General features: G+C 41.4%; 1 protein-coding gene and 2 long non-coding RNA genes across 3 annotated transcripts in view; 2 read left to right on the forward strand and 1 right to left on the reverse strand.

Annotated features, from left to right (window-relative positions):
• Window positions 1–9: 9 nt before the first annotated feature.
• Window positions 10–19020, forward strand: LOC310702639 (heterogeneous nuclear ribonucleoprotein L-like). Its single transcript, XM_083494518.1, has 13 exons — window positions 10–1205; window positions 2671–2789; window positions 3649–3886; window positions 4666–4750; window positions 5893–5990; window positions 6076–6143; window positions 13341–13414; window positions 14743–14960; window positions 15089–15210; window positions 15792–15993; window positions 16795–16852; window positions 16946–17044; window positions 18395–19020. Exons 1-13 carry the CDS (start codon window positions 1065–1067, stop codon window positions 18448–18450), a joined length of 1578 nt encoding a protein of 525 aa, XP_083350644.1. The 5' UTR covers window positions 10–1064; the 3' UTR covers window positions 18451–19020.
• Window positions 7153–8256, forward strand: LOC310702903. The gene is made up of 2 exons (XR_014523770.1): window positions 7153–8047; window positions 8105–8256. It is a non-coding gene; the product is annotated as an uncharacterized lncRNA (long non-coding RNA).
• Window positions 18486–24355, reverse strand: part of LOC310702937 — a 35583-nt gene continuing 29713 nt past the window's right edge. The window contains exon 2 of the long non-coding RNA XR_014523813.1: window positions 18486–18944. This is a non-coding gene — a long non-coding RNA (uncharacterized lncRNA). The remainder of the gene's footprint in view (window positions 18945–24355) is intronic.

Here is a 24355-nt window from a genome sequence, read left to right on the forward strand (position 1 = left end):
CCAAATGTTTAATCATCTCCCCTAAATGCCAATCAACTTTCTGCCAGAAGGGAAATCACTGCAAAAGCTCTCTAATAATCCTGCTCTGCTTTAATTTGCTCTTCGTGTTTGGATGTGAGTGTTTGACCATGCTTTCTTGTTAAATATGTTAGCGTAGAGCTGCTATAGTTTTTACGAGTTTCTGTGCATTCGAACAAGGTAAGCACGATGCCAAACGCTGAATCCAGTAGCAGCTGAAGTTGTAATTGAGGTCGTTTGGCTAGAGAAAAGTTTGCACACCAAACAGTAGACTTTTCCTTTTGTGGGAGAATACACTGGCCATCGCTGAGGGTAGGTTTTTCCCCATTTACTTCGATAGAATAGAATAAATTATTTAAGCAGAACTAAGCTTGGGTTACTGTACGTCCACTGGTTAAAGGTCCATCCCGGGGGTGACACTGCAACGGACCTTTCTCAATCCTCTTCCAAAAATAAATTACATTTATTTAAACAAATTAAAAAGCCAAAGTGATCTATTTAAATCAATCAGCCAGAGGGATTCGCTTTTATCGTTGTCTTCTACCAGGCCGCTTTGGCGAGAACCGCCCTTTGCCACCCTGCACAGATACACAAAACCTCCCCTCCCCTCAGCGCGCGCTGGCGACCGTTGGCCTTGGTAACGGCGAGGTCGCTCGCGCGCGCGCGTCTTTCCTCTTCCGTCGAATAATAAACAACAAACGGCTCCAGAGGCAGGCTCTGGTAGGGGAAGCGGGGACGAGAGAGCAATAGAAGGCGGGGAGGAGCGGAGGGTTTATCTAGCGGTGACGGGCGTCCCATTTGCCCAGCCGCGTGTCCCTGAACTTTGAGAAGCTTCTCCGTTAGCCAATCACGGAGCTTTCCACACAAAGGTCGCTCCAATCGCAGGACAAGGGCCTGCGCTGTACTTCCCGATCCTTCGCGGCTGTGTTCTGTGAGGTGAACTGGTCCAGAGCATCCTCGTCGGTCTCTTCGCCTGACTCCCGGTTGGCGCGCCGGTTGCGGAGCCCCGAGTGTCCAGTATCCTCCTCACCCGCACTTCGCTGGTCATGTCTGCGACGTCTTTTGGGCAGGAGGAGGAGGACGGCGCCTACGAGAGCCAGACCAAGCGGCTGAAGCCCAGCGCCGCCGCCGCGGAGGGCGAGAGCCCCGAGGAGGCCGCCCCTCGCACCGGGGACTGCTCTGGAGGGGTAAGGAGGGCCTGCCTCGTATAATCCTCGCCCTTCGCAGTGTTCGCCGGGAGTGAACGGCGGGTAGAGAAGACGCGCAGCAGCACCCCGTTGCCAGGTGCGCCAACTGCCAGGTCGGCGTGTGTAGTAGCAACGGGGCCTTAACGCTTCCGTTTCTCCCCATCCTTCTCAATACACAAGTTGAATCCTAGTATTTCCACAAAGTTTTGTTCGTTAGGGATGTCACGCATCTACCTGTTTTTATATTGTAAACCGCCCTGTGATTCTCGGGTGACAGGCGGTGTAGAAAATTAATGAATACTCACAATAATACAGTAATAACAATAATAATAAGCGTGCATGTGGGAAGAGGGCTGAGCATGTTTCAGAAAGATTAGTCTGTAACAGGTAACAGCATCTTAAGGTGTGACAGGTTTTTTATTTACATGTATGTAAAGAAAATCAGTGAGAGATTTTACTTTCTTGGGCTCCGTGATCACAGCAGTCACGAAATTAAAAGACACCTGCTTCTTGGAAGAAAAGCAATGACAAACTTAGACAGCATCTTAAAAAGCAGAGACATCACCTTGCCAACAAAGGTCCGTATAGTTAAAGCTATGGTTTTCCCAGTAATGATGTATGGAAGTGAGAGCTGGACCATAAAGAAGGCTGATCGCCGAAGAATTGATGCTTTTGAATTATGGTGCTGGAGGAGACTCTTGAGAGTCCCATGGACTACAAGAAGATAAAACCTATCCATTCTGAAGGAAATCGGCCCTGAGTGCTCACTGGAAGGACAGATCGTGAAGCTGAGGCTCCAATACTTTGACCACCTCATGAGAACAGAAGACTCCCTGGAAAAGACCCTGATGTTGGGAAAGATGGAGGGCACAAGGAGAAGGGGACGACAGAGGACGAGATGGTTGGACAGTGTTCTCGAGGCTGCCAACATGAGTTTGACCAAACTGCAGGAGGCAGTGGAAGACAGGAGTGCCTGGCGTGCTCTGGTCCATGGGGTCACGAAGAGTCGGACACAACTAAATGACTAAACAACAACAAAGAAAATCATGGAATTGTAGAGTTGGAAGGGACCATGAGGATCATCTAGCCCAAGTCCCCTGCACTTGTGGATGAAGATTTTAGTGAGCCGGTGAGACCACTTTGTCAGACGCACCTGGCTTTGCCACCAGCCGACTGAGGATACGTAGGTCCGCTTTTACACATCAAAGGATTTATTGTGCAGGAGGCAAAATTTCTCTTGGTTTCCACTAATAAAACAATGGGAAGAGGGAGGTGTTTTCCTCCATTCTTCACTTTTCTGAAGGCAGTTTGTTCTAACATCTCTGAATTGTGCTGTATATATAACTTCATATTTCATTCCCCTTTCAAAAGGGGCCTTCAAATTACTTTGTCAATTAATCATCCATAATATTGTTTTTGATAGATTTAGACCGGAAAAATAAAGTCTATCACTTTCATTTCCTAGAATGCTGGTGGAAGTTTTCACAAAGTTCCTGTTTCTCCTGTGGTCCATGTCCGAGGGCTCTGTGAATCAGTTGTGGAGGCGGATGTTGTGGAGGCGCTTGAAAAATTTGGAACCATATGGTATGTTTACTATATATTAGATCTTGGGTGACTCACAACAAGCTTTGTACAGTAATGTATTTTTAAAAGACCTCTTCAAGTCTTGTACTGGTACTCCTAAACTGAAGCCAGTGGTGGACGTACATTTTGGGAGTCCTGAAGCTTGACGGTTATGGGGGCCCCTTCGCAATCAGCAATGGAATCTGGACAACAACTGTTATTTTATTCAAATGTGTTGTTCTGCGACAGAGCACTACATCATCTGTGCTACCGACTCTCGAACTTTGGGATTGTTGAAATAATATTCAACAAAAATAATATTCAACAAAAATTAATCAATTTAAGTTGTGCAACTCAAATTAGGTCTACTAGACCCATTTTTAAAAATTATGTGGACTAAGTTCACTTTTGAGGCTCCTTCGAGAACAGGGACACTGAAACTTAAGCCTCATTAGTTTCATAGTATATCTGCCCCTGATTGAAGCATTGGAAGTACCAAATCCTTCAAAAGTTAATTTTGAGGCAGATCGTTCTGCTTGTTTACATATGGAAGCTGGGTAAGAGAGCACCTTGGTTCTGTTTTTCTACATTAGATATTCATAGTTTTATCCTCAGAACTTTGCATTTTGCTTTACAGTTGAAAGATGAGGTATGACTGATGTCACTCTTTGCTCCAAACTAAGCCCTTGGTTACATAGACACATTTGCTGTAGATTTCAACAAATGTTCCATTGACTTTAAGAAAGGTAGTAGATTTTTTTGAGTTTACAATAACAATTTTTAGTGTAAAGTCTTTTAAGATCAAATTTCACTTATGATTTACAATTGAATGGCCTTAAATAATTAGAGCTCATTAATGGTTTTATTGTTTTTCCTGCAGTTATGTGATGATGATATCATTTAAACGCCAGGCTTTGGTAGAATTTGAGGATATTGAAAGTGCCAAAAAATGTGTGACATTTGCATTAAGTGAACCGTTATATATAGCTGGGCAACAAGCATTTTTCAATTACTCTACAAGCAAAAGAATTACTCGTCCGGAAAACACAAACAGTGTCTCTGGTGGGAACAAAGTTCTTCTCTTATCAATTCAGAACCCTCTATATCCAATTACAGTGGTACGTCTTACTCTTAAGCATAACTTTACCTAACCTTAGTGCATCCTATTAGCTACATAAGGTAAAATCCTTGTGTTTTAAGACCTTGGGTTTTAGCAAGTGCATTTGAGTGAGTCGTCTTCTTTCATTTTTCTTGCATACTTTGAGGTTTTTGAAATTATTGTTTTGATTCTGTGTATTCCCAATTTATAAATTTATAAAGACAAGTTAAAATTTGTTTAAGAGCACTAAAATTTTGGCAGTCTTATTAGATATCTGACTGCATAGAGATAAAACTGAATTTAGGCTTACTGCTTTGAATTGCCTTGTTTCATGGATAAACTTTAGAATGTTTGTCCCCTTTTCTCTCATCATTACATAACTAGATATAGTGGTACCTCGCAAGACGAATGCCTCGCAAGACGAAAAACGTGCAAGACGAAAGAGTTTTCCGTTTTTTGAGTCGTTCCACAAGATGAATTTCCCTACGGGCTTGCTTCGCAAGACGAAACGTCTTGCGAGTTTGTTTCCTTTTTCTTAAAGCCCCTAAGCCGTTAATAGCCGCTAAGCCATTAATAGCCGTGCTTCGCAAGACGAAAAAACCGCAAGACAAAGAGACTCGCGGAACGGATTAATTTCGTCTTGTGAGGCACCACTGTAGTACACAAGAGACTTTCTCTCAGAAACTAAATCCAAACTTTAAATGGGGGTTATTTTGTTTGTGTGTGCTAATAAAATGTTGAATAGTATTTGTCAGGTAAATCTTCGAATCTCTGACTATTTCCCTCATTCTTCTGTAGGATGTTTTGTATACAGTGTGCAACCCTGTGGGGAAAGTAAAACGTATTGTCATATTCAAGAAGAACGCAATACAAGCCCTGGTTGAATATCCTTTTTGTATCACTTTATGTCTGTGTGTGTAGATTATGTTCTAGGGCAGGACAGTCTAACCTCACAGACCAAGTGGGCCACAAGAGTACTTTGACACAGAACCTGGGGACCACACAGTGATTTAAATTTCCATATCATATATTAGAGTTTGCAATAAATATTATTTAATATGCACAATTAATATATTTAATTAAACACAGGCAGCCCCCCATTTGCGTGAGGGTTATGTTCAGGGTCATCGCTCTCGTAAGCTTGCCTTACCCTCACCCTGCCGCCATTTTTTCCTCTTCTGGTGTCAAACATTGCATGTGCAGTCAGTCACACATGCCTTGAACGTGCACAAATTGAAAGTTGCCTGTATATATAATTAAATACACAATTAGTAGATTTAATATATTTTAAACAGATCAGAACCATTCTTTTTTTAAAAAAAGCAACCAAACAGATCCAAAAACAAGGATGCCGCAAGGTGTGGGGAGTTGCTGGTTGCAGGCAGGATTCCTGGCAGGAAAGAGAAGGGAGAGGGATAAAGCAAGGGAGTTCTTATTAGCTCTTGGTGAGGCAGTAGGGCACAGGGGGAGAGAGTGGAGAAGAAGCAACTCTGTGCTAGGGAATCACTGAACTCTGCACAACATCCAGCCTCTGGCCTACTTCCTGTTTCACAGCCGCTTTTTATATAGCAACATGGTAGCTCCTGCAGGCCAGAGGGAGCATCCGAGTTACACCTGTTGTCAGGTGTTCTTTCCAGCTGTGGAAAGCATTTTGAATGGCTATCCTGTGTTTCTTGCCATTTATCACTAGGAGCCATCCCATTCTTTTCTACCTCATGAGTAGAATTCTTTCCCATGCTGAGAGCAGTACCTAAATTGGGGATGGGGAGCTTGTGGTTCTCTAGATAGTGTTTGAGTATTGCTCCAGTCATGCCTCATCACTGGCCATTCTGACTATGGTATTAGTCATTCATTCATACATAAAATTGGTGTTTTTACATTTGTAACCGCATGTTAAATAAAGAGCCCTTGAGTAATTTCTAGGATATCTACTGTGTTGTGGTCTAAATTAGCATGACTTGTGGCTGGTTTTTTTTTGGGGGGGGTGGAGGCATTGTTTTAAACAATAATCCTTAACATTAATCAAGTTCAAATCGGTTCTCTGTGCTCAGAAGGCAAAAGCAGCACTCAACGGAGCAGATATATATGCAGGATGTTGTACTCTAAAAATAGAATATGCAAAGGTAATGATCATACTTTCTTCAGCGGCTAAACTGTTTTGGGAGGAAAGCAATGATTAAGACTTGCTGTTTGTTTATATTTTAACAGTCAACTCAACTTAATGTCATTCGAAATGACAATTGTAGTTGGGACTATACAAAACCATATTTGGGCAGACGAGGTAAGTATTTTGGTAATTATACTAAATGTGCATTATATATAAATATATGCAGTTAGCTTGTCTAATGTGTTAGTCACTTCAAGCCAAGTGTTTCTGATGCAGCTCTTGTAATAGGCATCCTGACCTGTAATCCTGGAAAAGAATAAATCAACATTATTGCCCCTTGCTGGTTCCTATTGAGCTATTTAACAAGGAGCCCACACATGCAAGCATGTTTGCAGTACAAGGACTTGCATTTCTCCAAGCAGCTCTCACTCTTTGGAGGAGAGGACACTGATGCAGACTTTCCTTACAAACTACAAACTTGCACACTGCTTCTCCACGGGAAGGATTTTCCTCATTTGTTGGACAAGGCATTAAGAAGGATAGAGGACTCCAGCAGGCTGACTCTACACTTCATCATGCACCACATCGGCATCATCAACAGGCCCTCTGAAAAACCTCAGACTTGCAACTCACCTTGACTGCATACTGCATGCACCATCACCACAAGCATATCAAGGAGGACCACTTACAGCACTTCTGGTTTGCATGGCACGAAAATACCATGGTAGACTGTACCCATTCTAAACCAGTTTGCATGTGTTTCCAGTCTTATGTCCCTTTAAAATTACCATTGTAGAATGAAACACCATAAAATGGAAGATCCAAACTCTTGTTTTTCTCCTGGTTTTTTACCAGTGTAAATGCTTTCTAAAGGACTGCACTTACTTTAAAGATTAATTGAAATTCACCTGTACCCTGTCAAACGAGTCCCTGCAAGCACCAATATTTGATTCAAGGTCTAAAATGTCTGAGCATTTTTAATTGCAGAAGCTAGTTGGAATAGTGTTTTCATCAGTAAAAAAACCTGCATGGAAATGTAAAAGGAATTGCTATGTAGTTTGAATTCTGTAAATGTTCTTTGTAACTGAATGATTTGTGTATAATCTGCTGTAATGTACCTTTTGAAAATCTAGGCATTTATAACATGGAGGTGGGAACTTAACCTTACCAAGGTAGAGTATCTTCTAAATTTTAACCAAAGTGAAGGTTTCAAGTTTCCTTTTAGTTATTGCCGAAAGGTTTTTTTCACTGGTAGTGCTTTGGCTTGTAAAAATGTATTATTTAAAGGTTAGGGCTTGGACATGCAGAATTAAGTGTTTGTAAAAGGTTAATAAGGGGGCTGCAGTATTGGTTAGCAGATTCTCCACCTGCAGTACATTATATTAAAGCTCATGTTCCCCCTCCTTCAAACTACCATATTGGGAAGTCACTGAGTTAACTTGGGCCATTCAGTGGATAATTTTCCAAAATATATAGATGCATATTCAAGCAACTGGCAAACATGTAGTTCAGACTGTAATTTTAAACTGTGCCTTGCCTCAGTACATGAAAGATTGGGAAATGAGAAATATTTTCTTGAAGGAAAACAAACAAAACAGGTGCTCTTAACTGTGTGGCAATGTCCGGTGGAATTTTTTATTTCCATTTCATCAGCAAATTCAATGTCATATCACAAACTACTTTTGAAAGAAGCAGAAGTGTTGTTTTCTTCGTTCTTCTTCCCTCTTCCCTCTTCTTCCCTCTTTTATCCTTTCTCTCATTCCTTTTCTCTTTCTCTCCCTTCCAGTCTTTCCGATTCTAATTGTTCTAGATATTCCTCTCTTGAATTGTGAAAACTTTAATAAAATTGGTTTGGAAAGTGCTCTCAGTTTCAAACAGGGTTGCCATGTACTAGAGTGGCTCCTATTTTATGGCCTGTGTATGTGTAATGGAAAGCTCCCTTGGACCTGTGGAACAAGATATAAGCATACTGTTCTATCTTGTACTGAAGTAGAGTTGCTCCCTTGTTCCTTCCCATGTGTTTCATGCAAGAAGAGAGCTGAATTTACCATTTACAGTTTATTTTGTAGCAATGTTCTTCCTTGAGCAGAGATAGGAAATCTGTAGCCCTGCAGATTGTGTTGCCATTAGCTAGGGATGATGGGAATTTTAGTCCAACAACATTTGGAGCGCCACATATATCTCATCCTTGCTCTAGACAAGAAGCGATGAAAGAAAACACAGTTACTCGTTTCTCCAAAATATGTAACCTGCAACAGTCTTAATAAATCAGCACAGAAAATGCTTAAGTATTTTTAATGTTGTGTACAGCATACTGATTGACAAGGAGTGGGCAGCTTCATCAGCTAGAGATGTAATACTTAACTGATTTTCAGGAATTCTCTTAATAAAACAGGTGTTTAACCGAAGTGCAGTTGATTTAAAGCAGGAGATTTTAGCTGATGGCTGTATGTATATAAAATTACATTTTGCATCCCAACCTTTTCCCTAAGTAGTTTGTTAGCTTTGTAACTATTGTCAGAAGGTAAAGCTTGGTTTTCAAGGGTACCCACTGATCTTCAGAACTGGGCAGTTTTAATCCTGATTTTTCATTTCCCAAGCTCAAGACTGCCATTGCATCCTACTCAAACATGTAGTTCTGGTGACTCATGTTTACTACTTCCGTTGTAGTAGTGTTCTGGGTGCCACAATTTCTCTTTACTCTCCCACTATCAAAATCAAATTATTATGTTGTTTAGTCGTTTAGTCGTGTCCGACTCTTCGTGACCCCATGGACCAGAGCACGCCAGGCACTTCTGTCCTCCACTGCCTCCCGCAGTTTGATCAAACTCATGCCAGTAGCTTCAAGAACACCATCCAACCATCTCATTCTCTGTCGTCCCCTTCTCCTTGTGCCCTCCATCTTTCCCAACATCAGGGTCTTTTCCAGGGAGTCTTCTCTTCTCATGAGGTGGCCAAAGTATTGGAGCCTCAGCTTCACGATCTGTCCTTCCAGTGAGCGCTCAGGGCTGATTTCCTTCAGAATGGAGAGGTTTGATCTTCTTGCAGTCCATGGGACTCTCAAGAGTCTCCTCCAGCACCATAATTCAAAAGCATCAATTCTTCGGCGATCAGCCTTCTTTATGGTCCAGCTCTCACTTCCATACATCACTACTGGGAAAACCATGGCTTTTACTATACGGACCTTTGTTGGCAAGGTGATGTCTCTGCTTTTTAAGATGTTGTCTAGGTTTGCCATCGCCTTTCTCCCAAGGAGCAGGTGTCTTTTAATTTCGTGACTGCTGTCACCATCTGCACTGATCATGGAGCCCAAGAAAGTAAAATCTCTCACTGCCTCCATTTCTTCCCCATCTATTTGCCAGGAGGTGATGGGACCAGTGGCCATGATCTTTGTTTTTTTGATGTTGAGCTTCAGACCATATTTTGCACTCTCCTCTTTCACCCTCATTAAAAGGTTCTTTAATTCCTCTTCACTTTCTGCCATCAATGTTGTGTCATCTGCATATCTGAGGTTGTTGATATTTCTTCCGGCAATCTTAATTCCGGCTTGGGATTCATCCAGCCCAGCCTTTCGCATGATGAATTCTGCATATAAGTTAAATAAGCAGGGAGACAATATACAGCCTTGCCGTACTCCTTTCCCAATTTGGAACCAATCAGTTGTTCCATATCCAGTTCTAACTGTAGCTTCTTGACCCACATAGAGATTTCGCAGGAGACAGATGAGGTGATCAGGCACTCCCATTTCTTTAAGAACTTGCCATAGTTTGCTGTGGTCAACACAGTCAAAAGCTTTTGCATAGTCAATGAAGCAGAAGTAGATGTCTTTCTGGAACTCTCTAGCTTTCTCCATAATCCAGCGCATGTTTGCAATTTGGTCTCTGGTTCCTCTGCCTCTTCTAAATCCAGCTTGCACTTCTGGGAGTTCTCGGTCCACATACTGCTTGAGCCTTCCTTGTAGAATTTTAAGCATAACCTTGCTAGCATGTGAAATGAGTGAAATTGTGCGGTAGTTGGAGCATTCTTTGGCACTGCCTTTCTTTGGGATTGGGATGTAGACTGATCTTCTCCAATCCTCTGGCCACTGCTGAGTTTTCCAAACTTGCTGGCATATTGAGTGTAGCACCTTAACAGCATCATCTTTTAAAATTTTAAACAGTTCAGCTGGAATACCATCACTTCCACTGGCCTTGTTATTTGCAGTGCTTTCTAAGGCCCATTTGACTTCACTCTCCAGGATGTCTGGCTCAAGGTCAGCAACCACACTACCTGGGGTGTACGAGACATCCATATATTTCTGGTATAATTCCTCTGTGTATTCTTGCCACCTCTTCTTGATGTCTTCTGCTTCAGTTAGATCTTTACCACTTTTGTCCTTTATTATGGTAATCTTTGTACGAAATGTTCCTTTCATATTTCCGATTTTCTTGAACAGATCTCTGGTTCTTCCCATTCTGTTGCTTTCCTCTATTTCTTTGCATTGCTCGTTTAAGAAGGCCTTCTTGTCTCTCCTTGCTATTCTTTGGAAATCTGCATTCAATTTCCTGTATCTTTCACTATCTCCCTCGCATTTTGCTTGCCTTCTCTCCCCCGCTATTTGTAAGGCCTCGTTGGACAGCCACTTTGCTTTCTTGCATTTCTTTTTCATTGGGATGGTTTTAGTTGCTGCCTCCTGTATAATGTTGCGAGCCTCCACCCATAGTTCTTCAGGCACTCTGTCCAGCAAATCTAAATCCTTAAACCTGTTCCTCACTTCCACTGTGTATTCACAAGGGATTTGGTTTAGATTGTATCTTACCTGTCCAGTGGTTTTTCCTACTTTCTTCAGTTTAAGCTTGAATTTTGCTATAAGGAGCTGATGATCTGAGCCACAGTCAGCTCCAGGTCTTGTTTTTGCTGACTGTATAGAGCTTCTCCATCTTTGGCTGCAGAGAATATAATCAATCTGATTTCGATGTTGCCCATCTGGGGATGTCCATGGGTAGAGTCGTCTCTTGTGTTGTTGGAAAAGCGTGTTTGTGATGACCAGCTTGTTCTCTTGACAGAACTCTATTAGCCTTTGCCCTGCTTCATTTTGATCTCCAAGGCCAAACTTGCCAGTTGTTCCTTTTATCTCTTGATTCCCTACTTTAGCATTCCAATCCCCTATAATGAGCAGAACATCCTTCTTTGGTGTCACTTCTATAAGGTCTTGTAAGTCTTCATAGAATTGGTCAATTTCAGTTTCTTCAGCACCAGTAGTTGGTGCATAAACTTGGATTACTGTGATGTTAAAAGGTCTGCCTTGGATTCGTATCGAGATCATTCTATCATTTTTGAGACTGCATCCCAGTACAGCTTTCGCCACTCTTTTGTTGACTATGAGGGCCACTCCATTTCTCTTACGGGTTTCTTGCCCACAGTAGTAGATATGATAGTCATCCGAACTGAATTCGCCCATTCCCGTCCATTTTAGCTCACTGATGCCCAGGATGTCAATATTTATTCTTGCCATCTCATTTTTGACCACATCCAACTTACCCAGGTTCATGGTTCTTACATTCCAGGTTCCTATGCAATATTTTTCTTTACAGCATTGGACTTTCCTTTCACTTCCATGCATATCCACAACTGAGCGTCCTTTCGGCTTTGGCCCAGCCGCTTCATCAGCTCTGGATCTACTTGTACTTGTCCTCCGCTCTTCCCCAGTAGCATGTTGGACACCTTCCGACCTGAGGGGCTCATCTTCCAGCGTCATAACTTTTATATGCCTGTTGTCTTTGTCCATGGAGTTTTCTTGGCAGGGATACTGGAGTGGCTTGCCAGTTCCTACTCCAGGTGGATCACGTTTGGTCAAAACTCTCCACTATGACCTGTTCATCTTGGGTGCCCTGCTCGGCGTAGTTCATAGCTTCTCTGAGTTCTTCAAGCCCCTTCGCCACGGCAAGGCAGTGATCCATGAAAATTATTATACGACTATCTAATTCCTTGGTTGTTTTAAACGTCTCAAACACTGGAAACAAAGCTTGAAATATTGTGCATTATCCAAACTGAGAAAGAACTGTATGCTACTTCAGCTGGATGTTTCTCATTTCCCATTGCTTAACAATCAGTTGCGGTATTGGAACTTCTGATTGTCTACTGAAAGCAAGAAGTGGATGTTAAAGCTAACTGCTGTTTCTTTTTGTAATACATGTTTAATTGCATATTGCAAATAATTACTTTAGGTTGGTGTACTGCTTTCATCCAGTACTGTTGACCCCTTGGTTAACTTTACATTCTAGTATAAAATGTGGCTTGTTGAAAGAAATTTTCATTGTTAAAAGTGCTTTTAATAGTTTTAGTTTTTCAGTATTGAAAGTATAACATAGACTGTATTAATAGTAATGTATATTCTTCTCAGCACTTCTCCAGTTGTTGATGTAATTATGTATGTACACAAATATGGTGCTTTTCAGTTTACTGATTATGAAACCATGTAATACAATTTTTTGTTATATTATGCTGAAACTTCTTGAAAGAAACCCACTTTGAAAATGTGTTGCTGTTGAAGCTAATAGTGTGATACAGGTACTGTCCTTTGATTGTACTGCATTTACAACTTGTTTTTATGAGAGTTATAGGTAATTTACAATCTATGGCAGTGGTTTGAATGATGGTCAGGGGTGCTGCGGGCAACACTAGCCTCTGTCCCCCTTTCCTTCCCTCCTGATGCTATCTCACATTTCTGCCGCCCAAAGGCTTGCATGGCTGTTTGTTGCCGCAGCTCTAGCTACAAGCCCCCCAGGTGAATAGTGCCTCTAGGGCTGGCCAAGTGGTGCTTCCCAGGCCCCTGTGGGGCAGTGTGAGAAGGCACCTCTCTTTGGGGCAGATATCGGGTCAGCAGCTGCGACTGCCCAGAGTACTCCGAAGGAGAGGGAGGAAGAGATGAGGGAAGATTTGCTGAGGGAACCCTCCACAAGGGAGGGGTGAGGGACTACCAGCTCTGCAGGCAAGGGGTGACATAAGTGGGCTTCTCAGCCCTGTAGGGTGCTGCAGAAAGAAAGTAGTTGGTCAACAGAGCCGTGGACCCAAAACAGTTGAAAACCTCTGGTCTATAGTATTAGGGTCCAGGCTTCTCAGGCTTAAAGTGTCAAATCTTCTCAAACAAATATTATCAAGCCAACATTAATATTGGCTTCTTACAACTGTGTTTTTGTGTAGGAGCAAATCAACTTATAATGGGTTGTTTAAAGCATCCAAACAAAAATATTTGAGTAACATTGAAGTATCCAGCAGTGTTCTTCTTAACCAGAAAATATTACCCTTCCCCGGCAGTTGCTTACTGATAAGCTCCAATATCTTTAAGGGGGCTGCTATTGTTTAATGATGCTTTTCTTTCTCCTTTAGATAGAGGGGAAGGCAGTCAGAGGCAAGCTATTCTGGGAGAGCACCACTCCTCATTTAGGCATGATGGCTATGGTAGGTTATATGGCTTCCAGTTACGGGTTATATTGAAAATGGGTTATATGGTGAATATAGTTGTATATGTCTAGATTTTCCTCCTATTTTTTTGTTTGTGGTGTCATCTTAATGTATTCTGCAATCTGTAGCATAAATCCTTTCCCCACCACTCTTGGGCCAACACTTTTTTAAAAGTCTTGCTACATTAGTCAGGCACCACATTTGTCTGTCTCATTGTGCCCCCTCATTTGCCCTATCGCAGGGTGGGGAACCTCATGCCTGGTGGTCGCTTTTGTTCTCCAGGCCTTTCAGTTTGACCCCAAAACTCTTACCAGGCCACTCCCCTCATTGGCCCTGCTTTGTGCCCTAAGTGTTTATGTCTGCCTAGAATGTGTCTTTGAACTCCGATGACGCCTCTTGCTTGGCTGGAGGGCTGACAGAGGTGTGGGAGGCTGGGTAGAAACAAGCCTATTGTGCAAAGGTAAATTTTATATTTGTTGCTCCACCCACTGCTGCGTCCGACCCTGCCCACAACTGGCATGTGGCCCTAAGAAGGTTGTCCACAAGGGAATTTGGCCCTTGGGTAGGGAGGCTTTCTCATGCCCTGGTGCCAAATGGCACATCCATTTATGACCAGTTTTTCATGATCTCCTTTTTTATTTTTAAATGCCAATACATTTTGGTAATAACCAGAGACTTTACATGGCTCACTATAAATCAAGTTGTCATTCTGTGAGCAAACAATATTTTTTTTCCAAGTTGCAGTTAACTTTGTCACAGTAAAGATGAAATGTTGCTTAATACTTCTGTCTTTGCACACAAAAAGTGCCTCTAAAAACAGAAACTTGGAATCGCACACTTAGACCACAAGCTAACAGTTAGATGTGCTGAAGGTCATTGAAATCAGTACAGTCCTTTATTCTTAAGTCTGGCTTGTGGTTTTAGGTGTTTATCCACTGTTAGTCGTACTCAGATTAGACCCATTGAAATTAATGCACATGACTATCTTAAACTCATTAATTTCATTTGGTGTGCTCTGAGTCGAACTCACTTGGCTCCAGCCCCTACATCATTTCAAGTTAGCTTGTTCCTTGGAGGCACATGGGGAAGGGGAAATTGTATGAATTATATTTTGGTTGATGTGAGTTAACATTCTTGTCTAGATAGACCATGTTTTGGGAGTTGATACTAAAGCTGCATAGCTCATTCTAGCAAAACCTTAATTGCTAAGATGTATTAGTAATTATTGGAAAACTGGCAGCTTTTAAAACTTGGCAGCCTTAATCTTCATATCCGGCCAATTAAACTTTTCCAACCAAATTCACTAAAGAATACTTTCTCTTTAGGATCGCGTGGTTCTCTGTTACCACTACCAAGCCGATACCAAATGGCATCTCGGGATACTCCAGAACTTGTGGCTTACCCACTTCCCCAGGCCTCCTCATCTTACATGTATGGGGGGAACACCTCAGGTTCTGTTGTCATGGTTACTGGATTGCACCAGCAAAAGATGAACTGCTCAAGAATCTTCAATTTGTTCTGCTTGTATGGAAATATTGAGAAGGTAAAATCAAAAAAGTTTAGGCAATGAAATTTAAAGAATAATTCATGATTACTGTGAAGAGAACACAGTGTCATTCATATTCCAACCAAACCGAAAATTTCCTAACTTACCATTCTTTAAACCTGCAGGTGAAGTTTATGAGGAGCATTCCAGGCACAGCTTTAGTGGAAATGGGTGATGAATATGCTGTTGAAAGAGCAGTCACACATCTCAACAATATCACATTATTTGGGAAGAGAATTAATGTTTGGTATGTGTGCATTCCATCTTGGTACTAATACTAAAGCACACCTATAATGTATGTGTCCAGCAGTGTAAGATATTAAAATACTGCTGAATAAAGTTTTTTAAAATAATACTGTCTATAGAAGATCTGAGTAAAACATACACATAATTACAGTGGAAACAGCACCAGCCCTTTCATTAAAAGCAGTCAATCCCCCAAAGTCTGCCAAAATAAGAAAGTCCTCACATGCTGGCAGAAGGACAAGGTTATTGTTCCCTCTGTGCCTGAATTATCAATCTGATTATTGTGTAAGAGGTTCAGCAGTGTAAGATACTTAAAGTGCTGCTGAATAAAGTTTTATTTAAAGAATACTCTCCACATATGCAAAGAGTAAACTTTGTTACAAAAGTAATGTAAATATTTCTATATTTCATTGATCTCCTTCCATAACTTGATAAATGCATGACTGACTTCACTACTTGACACGTAAAATGTAGATTATCCCTCTGTGTTCATATTTTGCTACTATGCTTTGTGAATTCTGTAAAAAATAACACCTTTTTTACTGCAAAAAGTTTTATTAATTATGTACTCTTTATTTATAGTGTATCCAAACGGAATTCAATTATTCCTAGTCAGTTATTCGAGCTGAAAGATGGGACAAGCAGCTCTAAAGATTTTACAATGAGCAAGAACAATCGCTTTACTAATGCTGGTCAAGCTTCCAAGAATATCATTCAGCCACCATCTTGTGTGTTGCATTACCATAATGTTCCGCTGTGTGTAACTGAAGAGACCTTTGTAAAGGTAGGTAGCTGCAGGAATCATAGCTTTTATATGTTAGCAGATTTCTTTTTTTATGTCCTAGAGTAGGGGTGGGAAATTGCATCTTGCAGATCTTATACTCAATAATACGACATAATGACATCAAATGATACCTATCAGCTTTCAAAGGAGATCAGTGTAACCACATCAGCTGATGGGACAGTTACAACAATCTTGTTTCAAGTTCCCATGCACCTTCAAAGAGACTTGCTACATCCATTTGTACATTCTGGTTTGAATTGAAGCCATCTGTTTTGAAACTGCTTGCTAAGATGAAGAAAACAATCTTGCTTTAGCAAGCTGTTTCAATGCAGTCAACTTCAAAACAGACCACTTGGTGCACCAAAGATTATTCAGTGCAGAGCTCCCTAGTGCAGGAGGTTCTCTTGGGTCAGTGCCAAACAGTTTATTGGTACTGACAGGGAATGCCACTTGCAAAGGAACAGTTGAGAGCTGACTTTAAACTCATGATTGTTCCCTTGTCTCATGTTTCATTATCTTAAGTAGAATATCTTGTAATTTTCAAAATTGGACAGCAAGATGTTTCTGTCAAGAGTTTAGAATGAGACTGTAGGATTTCTGGGCAATGGAGGGACACTTCTCTGGTGAATTTTTACCCTATAATCACTTTCTTAAATTAATGGGGTTCCTGATATCTTGACTCATTTTGTGCCAAGTGTCCTCCTTATCACATAAATTACCAGTTTCTGTAACTCAAAATCACATCCTCTAGAATTAGATTGTTGCTGTTTAAATGAACATATTTTCACTTTATTGTTCCAGCTGTGTGATGATCATAAAGTTCTACGTTTTATCAAACACAAAGTATTTGATCCAAAGCGTAAGTAAATATTTGATTCTATTTAAGTTCTCAAAGAAACCTAACTTACTGATGGTGGTGTGAAGCAACCATTTTAAACTCTTGTTTTGACAGCTTCAGCCAAAACGCTTTCTGGTCTGCTGGCGTGGGAATGCAAGACTCATGCAATGGAAGCACTTTCTGTACTTAATCACTACCAAATAAAAGACCCTAGTAAGTCAATGTATTAAAGTATTCTTTAGCTTTATATTTTATCTCTCTATATCATTTGGATAAAGGGTTTTAGGGATGTATTTTAAACATTTTATATGCCATCTCATTAATATAATACCAAGATGCTGCGCAATAAAACATTTCTGTGCACAATTAAAACCACCAAGAAACACCACAAATACAGTAGCCAGGTTGTGCTAGGATATAACACTTGCTGGGCTTGGTCAATATTTTCCTATGGTCTTTAAAATTCAAAACATTTTTGTTTTCCTCCTTTGAAGTCAAAGGACTTTTTCATATGGTTGAACGGTTTTAACAGTGTATTTTCATTTACACAACATTCTTATAAATCCTCATCATACTGACTCAGTTTGCACTTAATGCAGAGCCCAGCTGCGTTGCCACAAACAAGCAAACACGGGCTCATGGATTGTGGGCGTGCTGCTCATCTCTGGTGGCTTTACTGCTGCACTGACCTAAGCCATGGCCTGTCTTAGCTTGTTGTCTGAACCTAGATTCGTGGTTTAGCTCTCCCCAGAGAAACGGAGCTGAGAAGTTTGTCCTGTGGTTTACAGCTTGTGGTTTGCGTGGGAGAGCTAACCCAAGCGTGTGTGTTTAGATGACACGCCAAGTGTAGCAAAATGCTGAGGGTGGAGAAAAAGGGCCTGAACATTTGTTGGTTGTGCTAAGTCATGGTTTGGCTTGGTGTTACATGTGAATAAGGGCACTGAAAACAAGCTGAGCTGTAAAATGGTAACTGGTTACTTTCTCTGTACTAAAGTGATAGTATGGAGCGGAAAACCTGGTTTAGTACAGGCATGATGTGATAATTCTTCGCAAGTGCAACTGTGATGGAAGGCATGGGAACCACATCTTATAAAGCAAGAGAAACTGCCATACAGTGGTACCTCTGGTTACGTACTGAATTCGTTCTGGAGGTCTGTTCTTAACCTGAAACTGTTCTTAACCTGAAGCACCACTTTAGCTAATGGGGCCTCCCACTGCCGCCGCCGCACGATTTCTGTTCTCATCCTGAAGCAAAGGTACTATTTCTGGGTTAGCGGAGTCTGTAACCTGAAGCATATGTAACCCGAGATACCACTGTATTTTCATTGAACTGGTTCCGTAGTAAGATTGTGTTTTCTGTATAGGGGAAGAAGGTTGGATTGAGTTCTGATGCATTATACAAAGCAGTAGTGTGCTAGAAATAAGAGTAGTATTTTAGAAGCAATTTTTCACAGTAGTCAAACACTTGTTAAAAGAAATCTTTTTTCTCAGACTAACAGGCTGTCGTAAGGCACACCATCCAAAATGGCATTTATTCTTAACAGTTTCCTTTTTATCTTACAGATGGCTCTGATCCTTATACATTGAAGCTTTGCTTCTCTACTTCCTCTCATTTGTAGAGCAGAGGACAATATGTTAAGGAGCTCCTTCCATCTTTATTTACAAACTTGATGAAATCATGTTGCCTGCAGGCTCTAGGTTTTCTTGTCCCGATCTAACTTAAGTTCACTTTGTTTTGTCTAAAGGGGTTTGAACTGCCTTGTAGGTAACATGTTCAAAACTTGTATACAGACCTTAAACACAGTTTCCATACAGCAGTAAAATGTACATTTACAATCACTATTTTCCACTTTGGTTTAAATGACAAGTTGGATTATTATATTGGAATATTAGATATAAAATTCTTGGTTCCTCCTCCTGGTTAAAAACTGTATGTGTTGCAGCAATTTTAAAAGCAATACTAAATTTGTAAGCCCATTTCATATTGGTATTTTGTAATGAAACAGTCACTGAATGTTAAGAGAAACTTCACAGGAGAAAAGAATATGGTGTTTGTTTTTTGCAGAAGGGTTGCAACTTACTTTAAATAGTGTCTTCTCAGAATAATTTTTTACTCCCGTTAGCATGATGTCCTTATCACTAATCCTAACCTGCAACATCCTTACAAAAAATAAATACTGAAACGTGAATGAACAGTTTCACATTTGTTTTGTGATTCTACTCTTTGGTACTAAATTAAATTGCTTATTGTCATAGGGTGGTTTTAAGCCCTTGTGTTAACCAGGCTAGGGAGGAAAGAGACCCAGAACAGCAAGGCAGACTATGGTCTACTGGGTGTCATGGACTGGCTGAATGTAGAGGAGTGGTGGGAGGCACCAGCTGGGGAACCCCCAAGGGAAGACGGCTCAGAGCCAGGGGGTGGTGGGACAATTCTGAGTGGCCAGAGGGAGAGAAGGGAGCAGACTGAGAGGAGGAGGTATCAGAAGCTGAAGAGGTAACAGGCTTCAGTGAGCAGGAAGAGGCTGTGGCAGAGAGCAGTCCAGAATCAGAATCAGAAACGGAGAGGGGGCCAAGAGGCAGTGATGAATCCTGGTAGGTCTTACCTTAATGAGGCAGTTTCAAGGACCCTACAGAAGTACAGAGAGAAGCTCACACCTACTCAAAACTCCTGTGCCGCTTACTTCCAAGTTGGCGTGTGCAGCATCAGGACCATAATGTCAGTCCCTCCCCACCCTTTGCAAAACACACAAATTGTAGTGGGAAAAGGGATTTAAAAAAAACACACAAAATAATTACAGTTGTTCTAAGTTTTGTTCATTATTATGTATTTTATATTGTAAACTGCTCTGTGATATTCAGACAAAATTCAGTGAATACTGCTAATGATAATACTCTGCTCCTCCACAGTCCTTCTAACCCAGTGTGGTGGGACAGTGAAGTCAGGATTTGGCTTAGAATGCTTTCCAAACCTAGGCATGCATATTTGCATAGTCCCAGTAAGCCATGGTTTAGTTCATCATTGTGTGCAAACATGGCTTCTCTTTCTCACTCAAACATACACTCAAAATCAGGCTTCCTCAACCTTGGCCCTCCAGATGTTTTTGGCCTACAACTCCCATGATCCCTAGCTAGCAGGACCAGTGGTCAGGGATGATGGGAATTGTGGTCTCAAAACATTGGAGGGCTGAGGCTGAGGAAGCCTGCTCTAAATGGAAGGTATGACCGCAGGAGAAAGTGCAGAGTACCTGCAGAACAACATAATTTTAAAACTTAAAGGAATTTTAAAGCAGTTTAAACCTGTAGTGATAGGATATAGCTATGGTAAGGTAAAGGTAACTTTGTGATAACAATTTTAATGCATATGCTCATGCTTTAAAATTGCAATAGGCGGCATTTGCTTCCATTTTTTAAAAAAATACTTTCAATGCTAATTTTTTTTGAGGTGCATGTGACTTCATTGTGAGCGCTTTTTCTTTTATCTTTTCCTTTTTTGCTCAGTCTGTCTACCCGGAAGAAATTTCCTTGTGTGAGTCCTTACCTTGCATCTCACTACTAAAAAAACTGTTCTGTTGATCAGCTGTTGGTCAGGCTGGATGCAGGGGACTGCGTCTCTCTTGACTGAAGAGCTGATTGCTACAAGTACTACTTTTCTACCAGATTGCATACACAGTCTCGACAGCTGAATGCCTTGCATGTGGATGTGCATCTCCACTCTAGGTAGGTAAAGGGACCCCTGACCATTAGGTCCAGTTGTGGCCGACTCTGGGGTTGAGGCGCTCATCTCGCTTTACTGGCCGAGGGAGCCGGCGTACAGCTTCCGGGTCATGTGGCCAGCATTACTAAGCCGCTTCCGGTGAACCAGAGCAGCGAATGGAAACACCGTTTACCTTTCCGCCAGAGTGGTACCTATTTATCTACTTGCACTTTGATGTGCTTTTGAACTGCTAGGTTGTCAGGAACAGGGACCGAGCAATGGGAGCTCACCCCGTCGCGGGGATTCAAACCGCCGACCTTCTGATCGGCAAGTCCTAGGCTCTGTGGTTTAACCCACAAAGGCAGTGACAAATCATTGTCTGAACTTGTATATGAGAATTAATTTTCATTAACGAAAATAAAGCATAGGCTGCAATCCAACCAACCATGTCATTAGTTCTGCATTTTAAAAGGAGTCCAGAGCAATTATGTGGTTACACCTGGGCATGTGTGTTTCCTTTCTAATTGGAGGCCAATGAGGTGGAAAACATGCAAAACCAAAAGCACTTGCATAGCGCAACTCAGATAAGTGGTATAAAACTTGCTAGAAATCAATAGAAACAACCCTGCTTAAAATTAGGAAGGGGCATTACTTAATAATTGAGGGTTGCTTTAAAAATCTTCTGAAAAATGCTCCAGATCAAATCCCAATGAACTGTATATAGGAACACAGTAAACAGATCATTGTTCCATTACAGATTAGCAATGTTTTGGACAGAGCTCTAGCAGCTCGAATTGCACCAAACCAGGGGCCTTCTGCAAAGGGCTGTCTTTGGTAAGCAGAAGCATTCTTTCAGCATACTGAAATTTCACAATCCTAATAACAGAGTGTTTCCGGACGGAGGTTGGTTGTGGAATTGGTGTTGGTCATGCAATACAATTTTTTCACACCATCCACAAGACATAGTCATCAACAAAATGCCAACCTTTAATCCAGTTTCCTCTTGCAGCAGAAAATATGTTAAGTAAAATTGTCTGTTATACACCTGCGGTCACCGATGGTGTGGAAGCTTTTTTGAAAACAGGGGGGGAAACACCAGTATTGTGATGTTTCAGTGAGCCTTGGTATCTCCCCACATGAGCGCAACCCAGCCATTTCATGTCTGACCAAATGATATATGTGATAAGGTACGGTGCTAAGAAACCAGAGACACCCCCATATTGCTAAATTTAGCTGAGAAGCGAAAGCTTAGCTAATGCTTGTAGAGCTTTTACTGTGCAAAGACCACACAGAAAAACAGCAGGCTTTTCTTCAGTTTGGTTTACTGGGGTTCAAAAATTATACAGTTCATGCTGAGATGCATCAAGGTCCAAAAACTTAGCTCCCTAGAGCAAAATTCAGTTACAAACAGTAAAAATTACACCACACAGTATAATGCAAAACAAAAAGCACAAAAATGTACAGTCCAGCCCGAAAGATCAGAAGAGTAGCTGAGCTGCCCATTAGACAGTAATTATAGCCTGTTCCCAGAGCAGTTAGCCTTGAAGTTCAATAAGCCTGTAAGCAGCCACTGCGCTTCCAGAATCCAGAGACACTTAAAAACTGCAATATTTTCTGGTGGCTTCTGCACCTATAAAACTTACTCCTTGACAATATGTGCACCAGTTTTCACTTAATGGAGCACGCTAAAGATGTGCTGGAATTTCAACAACGCAGGCCAGAGGACCTATTATCTCAAGATCTCAACATATGGAGCTTGTGATCAGAGTACACACATCATGACTTAAAAAATAATAATAATAATACAGGAGTCTTGTGGAATACCTCTTTGTCAATTGATGCTTCCAGATTGATGCAATTCTTTTTTTTGGGGGGGGGGGATGCAATCACATACCAGCAAATTTATGTTGTGCAATCAAAGTTGATTTGAAGATCTTGTGCAACACCCCCACTTCTGCTAAAGATCAGACTTTTTTGTGATAAGGGAGGTGACAGGAAAATGCACTGCTTGACACAAGGTTTTAACTTCCCAGCAAATAAATCAGGATGATTGTTCATTAAACAGGTTGTCTGGAAGTGACTGATGTTGAAGAATCATGCAGAACAGCCAACTCTCCTTGCCTTTGCTCCTCAGTCCGTTGTCCCACCTATGCCAGACATAACTCTATTCTAGCTACATGACACTCAAACCTCAGTACAGTGGTACCTCGGGTTACATACGCTTTAGGTTACAGACTCTGCTAACCCAGAAATATTACCTCGGGTTAAGAACTTTGCTTCAGGATGAGAACAGAAATCGTGAAGGCGGCGCAAGGCCCCATTAGCTAAAGTGGTGCTTCAGGTTAAGAACAGACCTCCAGAATGAATTAAGTTCTTAACCCGAGGTACCACTGTATTCAGTATCAATGTGCCTTTAATTAAGAGACGTTGAAGCTAAGCTGGAGGTTGTTATTGTGTCATGCTCTGCTGATGCATTTCCCTAGAGGTATCTGGCTGACCAGTCTTTGAGAAAGATCACTCCAAGGATATAGGTATTATCAAGGAAGGCAATTTTTGTATTTTTACAAGTTGCAAGGCTGAACTAGCCTATCACACTGAAATCAGTAATTGATGGAAATGTTCAAGATTGGTGTCTTAGCATTCTCCTGTGATGCAGATTAGCCTGAAGAAGTCAAGTCCACTCATAAAGTTCTAAAGTTGAACAAGGATTCAAACCTAGCTTTCACAGATAAATCTAGATTAGTATTCTGGAACTGAAGGTACCTAGGCAAATCTGCCTCCTAGCAGATCACAAACCTATAAGCTTTGAAGCTAAGTTGATGTTGACACCTAAGACCACTTCAGCTAGGCTGAGGTCCATCTTGACCTCTCAATCCAGGGCATTTTGAAGCCTAAACCGGGAAATGTAAATGTCACCTGCATTACTGGCTAAATATATGAAATAAATGGAACTATTTGCAGTCTTTAAATGGTTCTCCAAAACTATCACTTCACCCTACTTAATGCTAGGCCCTAGCCTATCAAGTAACAGTAGGTTAATACGTTTATTAGTCCCAACTAGAAGGGCTCCAAGAAGTAAACAAGCCTTCAAGTTCCTAAAAACGCTTATTAATGAGGCTAAATGCTATGCAAAAAGTGGAGGGAAGTTTATGTTGGTGGCAAGATGAAAAGAACCATCAACACTTTGTAATAACCTCTAAATCAGGGATGTCCAACAGGTCGATCGCGATCTACTGGTAGATCCCCGCGATGTTTTGGTAGATCGTGGTCGATCTCTGGCTCCCAATCCTCTACGTTGGTAAATCTGACTCCTGCCCCACCTCCTCATCCCGCCCTCCATTGTTGTTTGAACTCAGGAAGGGAAGACGGAGCTCCCTCTGTGTGGCTGTTTTCATCCATAGCAATGTTTTCATGTGTGACTTAACCCCAACTTCCCTTGCCTTCCTTCCCCACCCCAAAATGGAACTCCCTCCCCAAAGAAGCCTGCAGCTTAACCCAAAAATGGGGCTTTCCTCCTCCCAAAAAAGGGGTAGATCACTTCCAGATTTTAATTCTGAAACTCTTGGGAGTTGGCCACCCCTGCTCTAAATGAAGTGAGGGAGGTACTGAAATTCTGCATGTTTACTTAGAAGTAAATCTTGCAGTAGTCAATGATATTCCCCCGCCCCAAAAAAATTTATTTTTATTCTCCAAATTATTACAAACCAAATTAATTTTATACAATTTCTTAAAATCAGGTTTCCCGCTCCTGTTTGAAACATATGAGCGGGATATGCCAGTGGTGTGGCGGCAGAAGGCCCCATTAGCGAAAGCGCGCCTCATGTTAAGAA

Source organism: Podarcis liolepis, assembly GCF_965112155.1.
Source record: "Podarcis liolepis genome assembly, chromosome: 3".
Taxonomy (NCBI): Eukaryota; Metazoa; Chordata; class Lepidosauria; order Squamata; family Lacertidae; genus Podarcis; species Podarcis liolepis.